The sequence below is a fragment of the Pyrus communis genome, chromosome 3 (genome assembly GCF_041283825.1).
Source record: "Pyrus communis isolate YQ-2024b chromosome 3, ASM4128382v1, whole genome shotgun sequence".
NCBI classification, from domain to species: Eukaryota; Viridiplantae; Streptophyta; class Magnoliopsida; order Rosales; family Rosaceae; genus Pyrus; species Pyrus communis.
Window position 1 is genome coordinate 2,198,288 of NC_142567.1, and position 10,550 is coordinate 2,208,837.

General features: G+C 39.0%; 1 protein-coding gene across 1 annotated transcript; it reads right to left on the reverse strand.

Annotated features, from left to right (window-relative positions):
- Positions 1-4,935: 4,935 nt before the first annotated feature.
- LOC137716311 (uncharacterized) lies at positions 4,936-6,842 on the reverse strand. The gene is made up of 2 exons (XM_068455750.2): positions 5,528-6,842; positions 4,936-5,364 (listed from the first exon to the last, which is right to left on the reverse strand). Exons 1-2 carry the CDS (start codon positions 6,182-6,184, stop codon positions 5,068-5,070), a joined length of 954 nt encoding a protein of 317 aa, XP_068311851.2. The 5' UTR covers positions 6,185-6,842; the 3' UTR covers positions 4,936-5,067.
- Between the last annotated feature and the right edge of the window lie 3,708 nt (positions 6,843-10,550).

Below are 10,550 nucleotides of genomic sequence, written 5' to 3' on the forward strand. Positions count from 1 at the left end.
CTAGAAATTTAGAAAATTCAACAAGTGAAAATTCCAATATTCAAGAGATAAGACCGCGGCGATCCACGAGGCTAAATATGACAATAAGTGGAATGGCACCACCACGACGAGTTTCCACCACAGGAACCACCGCAATGGCCACCACAGTAGCCACCCACGATGAAGTTCATAGTGTCACCACCATGGCCTAAGTCGCGCCATCTAAGCAAACCCAAGCTGTATCACCCAAGGCTTACGGCACCAAGGTCATGGCCCAAGCCATATCATTCCACGCCCAACGCGAGCCCAACACGATGCCAAGCTGAGCCTAAGCCTCGCACTCGCGTGCATCACACGTCGAGCAGCACGCTCCCGCGATCTAGCCTGCTCCCATGGTTTCCCAAGCAGCCCAAGTCGACCCGAGATTATCTCAACCATCCGGACCAACCATCGAGCCGAAGACATTCTCACCATTTTTCTATGCGGATTTGACATTTCCTAACATAAATCTCGTGCCCGGAGTCTATCACCCTTCCACTGCTCAATGAGGCACATTTCTTCCAAGCTCTTCCAATCCGAATGACGAACAACACTTGTCCCGACAAGTCATAGAGTTGATGAGCGCCCTTGCACAACAGACGACCTTGGTGAATCAGCTCTTGCAACGCGCTGAGATCCAACGTGCCCCAGACAAGGTGTCCCTACGTAGGACGAGGGCAGACGAGGAACCTCTCTAGCAGCGTCCTAGCAAGCAGCCACTCAACCAGCCACAAACCGAGCATTCGGGCAGCGTACAATCCCGATTAGACCTTTGAGATAACGTATACTCCTGTCTCAGCGCGCAAATGAGCGTGCATTCTCAACTAGGCCCACATGTAAGTATACACTTACGGTTGGGACCACACACCGGTGATCAACATGAGCAACCTTTTAGGCAAATCGTTCATTTGCGACTAGGCTAGCAATGAGCAACTTCTATATCTCATCGAAGTAGGTAGCACGACAAACAGAGAAAAACGGTCACTTAACCCGGCTCAAGTTCAACCGACAGCTTGCAAAGAATTCCCTTGCCTACTAGGAATAGACCACATGCACTGTCGCAGTGGCATAGACAAGCCGAGAACATAAAAGAGCAGCCTAGACCAGCAAATCAAAATCAAGGACAGCCAAAAGCTCTGCTACCCCAACAAAGGCAAATCCAACAAAATGTAGAGAGACTCCTCAACGAATGATTACATGATTTCCAACGAAATGAAATGGCCGATGAAGCACTACAGCAGGATATGACCAACATGAGCAGGTCACCCTTCATGGACGAGATCGAGCAGGTAGTGCCTCCACACTAGCTTAGCATGTTACACTTCACATCTTTCAAAAGAGATAGAGATCTGGAGAATCACTTGAAGCACTACCGAAGCGCGATGGTCTTTTATCAGAACAACGATGCCCTTATATGCAAAATATTCACCACTACCCTATAAGGCGAGGGGCAAAATTGGTTTCACACCTTGCCACCATGATCTTTCCGGAATTTTGATGATATTTCCTTGGTTTTCACCAAATAATACTCATTATACCGCTCGATCAAGAAAAAGTCTGACCATTTGTTCAACATGAAGAAAAACCCAAAGGAGTTGCTTTACGACTACGTAAAGAGGTTCAAAGCAGATAAAGCAAAGATCATCGGATGGGACGACTCAATAGCAAGTACAGCATTTTAAAAAGGACTCCCAGCAGACCACCCACTGTTCGGAGAAATGATCATGAAAGAAGACTTAAATCTAGCATATTCCTTTGCCCTGGCAGATAAACATGCACTTTGGGACGAGAAATAAGCTTTAGCTGCCATAGTCTTCACCACTTCCTTGGTAGCCTTGGTATATCTGCATCATAGCAAACATATCAGTCATTTTATATTGGGTCGTATTCTTCGCAAAGGAACTTGGGCAAACAACTTTTCTAAAACCATCAACAAACTTGGTACAAGCGTCTATGTCTTCAAGCATATCTGGTTTCAAAAGCACACAGATCTCAACAACCTCCCCAGAAGCAGGCTTAGTGGATTTTTCACAGATACCCACGCGAGTAGTCTCCTCCTTCCTAACAGGTGAATTAGTCTCAGTAGCAGAGGAAGTGGGCTTTGGCGCCACTTTAGCAACAGAGTCTGCCTTAGCGCTCTTCATAATAGCAAGCATCCCCAAAGGTGAACCAAACTTAGCTCCCAACAGACGTCTTGGTACAGATTTTGGCACTGGGGGCATGACATGACCTTTACGCTGAGCAATCCTATCAGCAATCGTACTAGCCATTCTCGACATGGTAGGCGCCACATGCTCAGATCTAGCAGCCTCATTTTTCTTCTCATTGGAAGAAGTCATGTCGATCACAAGCCTCTTGGCAGCAGGCGGACCCTCATAAGCAGCGCAGGAAGTCTTCAGTTTTTCTCAACCGGCATCTCTTAAGCAGGCGGGGAATATCTATTCTTTCCACCTTCATTCATAGTAGGCTCCACGACAACGTTCAGACAAGCCAATGCATCTGCCTTGATCCTCTTTACCTTCTCTCTCAGGAGCAGCCCACCTTTCTCTTGGCAAAGAGGATTAAGCAGTCAACGTCATTCATAGTACTTAGCAGGAGAGCTCAACCCATACTGGCATTTCCCTTATTTTTCTCTCAGACCAGCAGGCAGAAAGCCTGCATGCCCAGCATTTCAGCAGCCCATAAGGCCCGCGACCTCCTTGTTTCTCTCAATCACCGACCTGGCCCGCATCAGGTCCAAGAGCCCAAAGGACATGAGTTATGCGACTCACCTAGCACCTCGCCCCAATGCCTCAATTCGCAACCTCGGCCGCACAACTGCCCTTGCCTTTAGCCAAACCAAATAGCCCAAGCAATGGTCATTGCCATAATATTTCCTCAGCCTATGCCGAGCCGACTCCTGGCCCCTGCCAGTCGACGTGCTACACTACCTTGACGACTGACCCATGACAACATTATCCAAGAAGAAGATAAGGAATTTTTTTTTTTTCTTACCTCGGTGTACCACGGAGAAGACAAAGAAAGCAACAAAAGACAATCCTTTACACGGGTAAGTATAGAAGATTGCTAGGGCCGGGAATGAATATCCTCTAGCTTTCTCTATCTTGCAGGGTAGAATAAATTGTTCTCCAAAGTTGATTTAATAATCCACTTAAGGTGGACTTAAATAGGTTTTGAGAGAAATTTATTTCTCTTTCCTAGAAGGATCTAATTTCCAATTAAAGAGAGAATTTACATCAAAATAGGAAGCAATCCTATGTTTCCTAGAGCAAGAAGATCTCTACACTTGCTGTCCTTTTCTACGAGTAACCCAACATGTGTGGGGGCACTTGTGGAGTCAAAAATAATCAAGAGGCGACACGTGGATTTTTGGATGAAAAGGACAAAAATACCCTTGTGGCATATCGGGATTCTTATGCGCGAGCAGCGGGCAATTATCCCTCAACCAAGTCAAAAGTGCCCAAAATAAGTAACAATTCAAAACTTATTTCATCCATCCTCATCAAATCCTCTCCACAAGGTAACTCCCAAATCTTTCCATTTTTATTATATTAATTAGCTAATCCATTAGGCAATTATTCTATTAATTGGCTAATTAATTAGTTAATTATTCAATTATACCCAATTAAACACAAATCAAGAACCGGGCCAAGTGCCCGGTCCTCTCTCACCCAAGATGGCCGGCCACTCCCCTATAGAAGGCCTCACATTCTCTCCAAAACTCACTTCCAATTCTCTTGTTAAAATTCTCTAAATTCTCCAAACATTTTTCCCTCAAAATTCTAACTTTGGCATCGGAGGTTCTTCAGCCAAAGCGCCCCCCCAAATTCATCGTGGGCGCGTGATGTGACATCCCACATCACCCAGGGGAGTGATCCTTATTTGTATATTCCCATCCCTACCTAGCACGAGGCCTTTTGGGAGTTCACTGGCTTCGGGTTCTGTAGGAACTTCGAAGTTAAGCGAGGAGGGGCCAGAGCAATCCCATGATGGGTGACCCACTGGGAAGTTGCTCGTGAGTTCCCAAAAACAAAACCGTGAGGGAATGGTAAGCCCAAAGCGGACAATATCGTGCTACGGTAGTGAAGCGGGCCCGGGAAGTGATCTGTCCCAGATCGGGATGTGACAATTTGGTATCAGAGTCTAACCCTGGTCGCGTGTGTGCCAACGAGGACGTCGGGCCCTTAAAGGGGTTGGATTGTGACATCCCACATCGCCCAGGGGAGTGATCCTTATTTGTATATTCTCATCTCTACCTACCACGAGGTCTTTTGGGAGCTCACTGACTTCGGGTTTTGTAGGAACTTCGAAGTTAAGTGATGAGGGGCCAGAGCAATCCCATGATGGGTGACCCACTGGGAAGTTGCTCGTGAGTTCCCAAAAACAAAACCGTGAGGGACTGGTAAGCCCAAAGCGGACAATATCGTGCTACGGTGGTGGAGCGGGCCCGGGAAGTGATCCGTCCTGGGCCGGGATGTGACACGTGAGGCTCTTGGCCTTGACCTAAGGTGTTATTTGTTTTGTAGGTGCAATTTTATCCAAGAATAAAGAGGAAGAAATTTGCATCCACAATTATAGTGCAAATTTTGCTTCATGAAATAAAAGAACCATGCAGTCACATGTAAAACAAACAATCATGCCATCAGTTGCCAAATTGAACAAAAAACCTTTATAATTAATACACAGCCTGACATACTAAATGTTATAATACAAGTGGTTTGAAATTTTGTTTTTTCAAGTGTCTAACCACTTGTATTATGACATGTAATGTGTCAATAACGAAAAATCTCTCGTCATTCACACATGAGCATATGAGATGTTATGATTAATTAGTTTTCATATTTATAGACACCGAATTTTGGTACACCTATTGAAAAATGCATAAATCAATAACGAAAATAAAAAGAACAATGCAAGAAAAGAAAACGGGAGTGAAAATCACTACCCTTGAATTATGTTGATATAAAACAAGAGAGCAACACAAAAAACTTAACTTGCATTTCAAGTATATGTAAAACCCCAAATAAATAAATAAATAAAACATAACTTCTATTCATTCTTCCAAGCATGCAAGATCAGTGAGAACCCAAAATCCTGCAACTGATTATCTCTCAACTCCTGAGAGGAGGATGACCAACTCAACACAGAAGGATCCAGAACTGGCAAACCAGTCCATAACTTCTTGCTTTCATCTGCTGCAACATTGATGCAAGTTTGGAACATGAAAACTGCATCTCCCATCGGATTCCCAAACAGCCAATTGTGCACATCCCAAAACACCTCAACTTTCATCCCATCTACCACAATTGTGTGATTGCCTCTAAACTTCCAGTTCAACCTCTTTACCTGCATCAGGAAATTTGGTTTAGGTCAATAAATATTTTCATAACTCGGGTTTTTGTGCGTAAATGTTTTATTTTCAACACAATTATGATTTTAGAACACATTTAATTTATTTGTAACATACGAAATAGTGTTGATTGACTGAACCCTAATTTTGAAAATGTACCTGCAACACAGTCTTGCTGTCAATGCTGATTACAAGATATGGCTCATGGAGGCCCCCGGCAGTTTCACACTCAATTTTCAAATCATGGATTTTGCCCAAATCACAAAACTGTGCCTTTGCTCCATAAAATTTTTTCCCAAAAATGTGCTCTCTTTTCGCTACGAATTCGGCTTTGGATTTGGATTTGAACTTGGAATTGGACTCAGCAGGGCTTTTGAAATCCTCCCTCCTCAAGTCCCCAAGAAACAGAACCATTTCTTGATCAAACATAAGAGCTAGATAAAACTTCTCCAATGGCTCAGGTCCTGAACCAAATTTGGCATTTGTTAAATCCCAAAAGATGTCGATTTTCGTAGAGTCCACCTCCAAATTCTTCAACCCTTTCCTCTTGGAGAAAATCCATGGCTTAATCTCAACTCTGCAGAGGCAATGACCGGCTGCATCATCGATTTCGATGGCGAGGCTTTGCCCCATCAGATTCTTGGTCCATGTCACAGTGATCAAACACAATCTGCTCTTTAATTTGCATTGGTAGACGCAGGATACCAAGTTCTGGGCAGTTTTTGTGGCTCTCGACGAGGAAGATGATGACGAAAAATCTGCAATTTGAACCCCATTTTCACCAAAACAAGAAGGGAAGTCCCTCATCGTAAGCATCAATCAACAAAAAGATGAAAACTTGCAGACGTATGTTATGCCAGTTCGCCAGGTAGCGTGTCTGCTCTTTTGCACCCAGTACAACCTCCCTCCCGGTAAACTAAAGCTGTTTAGAATCTCGCTTTTGTCGAGTAAACAAAGATGGCTGATTTCTTTCTGATTCTTTCGAGTTCTGCCAATAATTTGAGGTGAAAAGAAAGAATGCAGCCGGCAGAAAACTGGGTTACACAGAGAAAATGATTCCTACGCTGGTTGGCAAGAACAATTTGTCCGCCACTACAACCGAGTCTGAATGCATGCAACTTGAGGTGAAATGAAGGAATGCAGGCAGCAGAAAATTGGGTTGCGAAGAGAAAAGGACACCTACCTCAGAAAATTCAAATTTGATATGAACCTAAGCGCCCATCATTCAAATTTTCCAACTTGCAGCTTAGCTTCAGAAAGCTCCATTTTTTCCTCTGGGATTTTGCCTTTTGAGGTCCAGAAAAAGACCCAGAATTTCGATAAGAATTTGAAAAACTGAATTGATAGAGAGAGAGATGAAATCACATGGGGAGAGATTAGAGAGAGAAAAATGGAAAAAGAAAGGGGGTGCAAAAGGGTTTGGATTTTGCTGGGAAAAGGTTGGGTTTGCATAAATGACCAAAGAAAAAGGGTCTTTTTCGTTAATGGGCAATTGGGCACTGTTTTCTTTCTTTGTCCATAATTGAAAGAATCATGAATGGGACCCCTACCCTCCTCCCTTTAACTGACTTTACACATGCATTGCATTTTTGAAGGAATTCGGATCCTTGTCGGATCTATCAATCTTGTCTGTTCATCGTATATTATGCGGTCAGAAATTATTTTAAATATTTTTATTCAAAATTAAACACAAACAGTACTTGATAAAAACTGACCGCACGATGTACGATGAACATATACGATTCACGAATCTCTAGTATCCTCACCAAAATGATCCAAAGAGGATCTTGTTGGTTTTTGGAGTTGAAAATACAAACAACAAATACTCGAAACACAAACTTGACTTAGAGTAGCGTGTTCACTTCGTTGTTTTCAAGTTTGAATAACAAACACACCAACACTTAGAAATTTTCGTCAACATGGAGTTGTTAGGGGGATAAATTCAGCAATGCCTCACAACCTTATGATTTTGTTTTAGTCTATGTTCACAACTTTTAATTTGGTTACGAATCTCGTAATCTTTAAAAATGTGTCAATTTTCAATCTATCGTATGAATTATCATACTTTTTTGTTGGCTTTCTCCATTAATAGATGAAAATAACTCTTAATTTAACGAAAAAGTTAAGGGATTTGACTATAGAGGGCAAATTGGTTGTCATCTTTGTCAAGTGAGACAAAGAAAGTTTCTTTAGCAGAGATACAGCAAAATCAAAAGTTGTTTTGTTAAAGTGAAAAAAAAAAGGAAGAGACAACATAATGAGATATTTACATGCTTAACTTGATGTGATGAATTAGTTATGCCTAACATCTATCTATTCTATAATATATAAAGCCAGAGCCCCACTTTTTGGTCACGGTTTCGACAAAAAATAATAGGACGAAATTGTCCCTCAACCAAAAAAATCAAAAGGAGCCTAATATAATATATCAAATAATACATGGGTAACTTGGTAATTTGGTTATTATAAAATATAATATAAATATAAGTGGGAAGAGAGAAAAGAATAAAAAAATGGAAAGATAAGTGAAAGTTAACGGTGCCTATGTGAAGGGAAAAAAATATAATAAAAAATAAGAAAAATCATGAATATTGTGTTTAAACATTTTAAGAGGCGTGTAATGCTGATTATAAAAAAAAAAATCTTTCGGACGCGGATAATAATGTGATTAAATAAGTTGTCAAATGACTATTTTTTTTTTTAACAAACTATATTATCTACACCAAGGGAAATGAGATGGGCTTAGCCTCACAACGGGCTAGCAATAATGTGATTCAATCAGTTGTTTATTAAATATTATTTTCTTTATAAAAAAGGTATTTCACATGCAAATATTAATGTGTTTAAATTAATTGTCAAATTATTATTATTATTATTATTATTTTTTAACAAACGATATTATTTATACTAAGGGGATAGAGGTGGGCTTAGTCTCATAATGAGCTAGAAATAATATGATTCAATTAATTGTTTATTAAATATTATTTTCTCTATTCTTAATGTAAATTCTATAGAAACCGGCTTTATTATGTGAATTCAGCTGCTTTAATTGGTTTATGAGGAGTTTCTTCTGGTATAATCTAAAATTATTCACTTACTTCAAATATTTGACTTTTCTTTTGTCAATTTACGCATATAAATACATTTAAAATATGTAAGTCATGCGTAACGCACCGTGATTCAAAAAATGTCTTTTCACGCTCGTGAATGCGTGCATAAAGGCTAGTTATATATAAAGAGAGAAGAAAAGGTGAATGGTGTTTTGGTGTCACCAAGCTTCAACAAAAATTAGTTGGACAAAAATGCCCCCAAAATAAAAAACTTCAAAGGCATCCCAAAATAATGTATCAAATAATGCAGGGGCATTTTAGTCATTTTAATAGTAGTTTTTTTTTAATAATAATTTGTGTGTGTGTGTGTGTGTGTTTTTTTTTTTTTTTTTTTATAGTTAGTAACTCACAATAGGTTAGCAATAATGTGATTCAATTTCTCTATTTTTAAACATGTTCAAAAAGTTTTAAGAGGGGTGTAATGTCGGTTATAAAAAAAGGTCATTCGCATGCGGATAATAATGTGATTAAATTAGTTGTCAAATGATTGTTTTTTTTTTACATGTTCAAAACATCTTACGAGGCGTGTAATGCCTGTTATAAAAAGGTCATTCGCACGCAAATAATAATGTGATTAAATTAGTTGTCAAATGATTGTTTTTTTTTTTTAACAAATGATATTATCTACACTAAGGGGGAGTGGCATGGGCTTAACCTTACAATGAGATAGCAATAATGTGATTCAATCAGTTGTTTATTAAATATTATTTTCTCTATTTTAAACACATTCAAAACATCTGAAAAAGCGTGTAATGCCGATTATAAAAAAATCTTTCGCACACGAATAATAATGAGATTAAATTAGTTGTCAAATGATTTTTTTTAACAAACGATATTATCTACACTAAGGGAGAGGGGGTGGGCTTAGTCTCACAATGAACTAGCAATAATGTGATTTAATCAGTTGTTTATTAAATATTATTTTCTTTATTTTTAAACATGTTCAAAACATCTTAAGAGACGTGTAATGCCGGTTATAAAAAAAAGGTCTTTCGCACGCGGATAATAATGTGATTAAATTAGTTGTCAAATGATTGTTTTTTTTTTTTCTTCAAATAAACGAGGTGGAATGGGTGGGCTTAGTCTCACAATTGGCTAGTAGTAATATGATTCAATCAATTGTTTATTAAATGCCTGTTATAAAAAAAGTGTTTCGCACGTAGATAATAATGTGATTAAATTAGTTGTCAAATGAATTTTTTTTTTTTTTTTAACAAACGATATTATCTACCCTAAGTGGGAGGGTGTGTGCTTAGCCTCACAATAGGCTAGCAATAATGTGAATCAATCAATTATTTATTAAATATTATTTTCTCTATTCTTAATGCAAATTCTATAAAGACCGATTTTATTATATGAATTCAGCTGTTTTAATTGGTTTACGAGGGGTTTCTTCTAACATGATCTAAGATTATTCATTTACAGACATAGATCCTCTCCGGATCTAATTGTTTTAATCCTAGGGATCCATCAATCCGGACCATTGAAATTTAATCCAATGACTAAAGTTATTATAACTTTTAAAGTGGGCTCTTGTTTGTGTTCATTAGATTAAATTTCAAAGGTCCGGATTGATGAATCCTTAGGATTAGGACAATTGGATCTGGAGAGGATCCATGTCCTTCATTTACTTCAAATATTTAACTTTTATTTTGTCAATTTACGCATACAAATACATTTAAAACGTGTAAGTCGTGCTTAGCATACCGTGATTCAAAAAATGTCTTCTGCACGCGCGTGACCACGTTCATGAAGGCTAGTTTTAATTATTTGGTTTCAATTTGTTCTCACCATCAATGATTTCAAATAGTAAAAAGCATAACCATAGGCTATTTTATTCTAGTTTTACAATTTATTCTTATTTCCCGTTGTGTGCACAATTCTTTATGTATCTTGAGTATGGATCTAGGTGTCAACAACAATATGAGCTCGTTTGAAAGTGCTTCTAAGATAACTTAAAGAGTTTTTAGATAAAATGTTTTTGGTTTCAAAAGCACTTGAATTGTTTTTCCAGAATCACTTATGTATTTTACTTAAGAATTGGTTCTAAAAACATTTTCACAAAAAAACAC

Coding starts and splice junctions, on each gene's coding strand:
- LOC137716311 (XM_068455750.2), bottom strand. CDS start 6,184: ATGCTTACGATGAGGGACTTCCCTTCTTGTTTTGGTGAAAATGGGGTT. Junction 5,365..5,527: donor ACAGCAAGACTGTGTTGCAG/GTACATTTTCAA, acceptor TTCCTGATGCAG/GTAAAGAGGTTGAACTGGAA.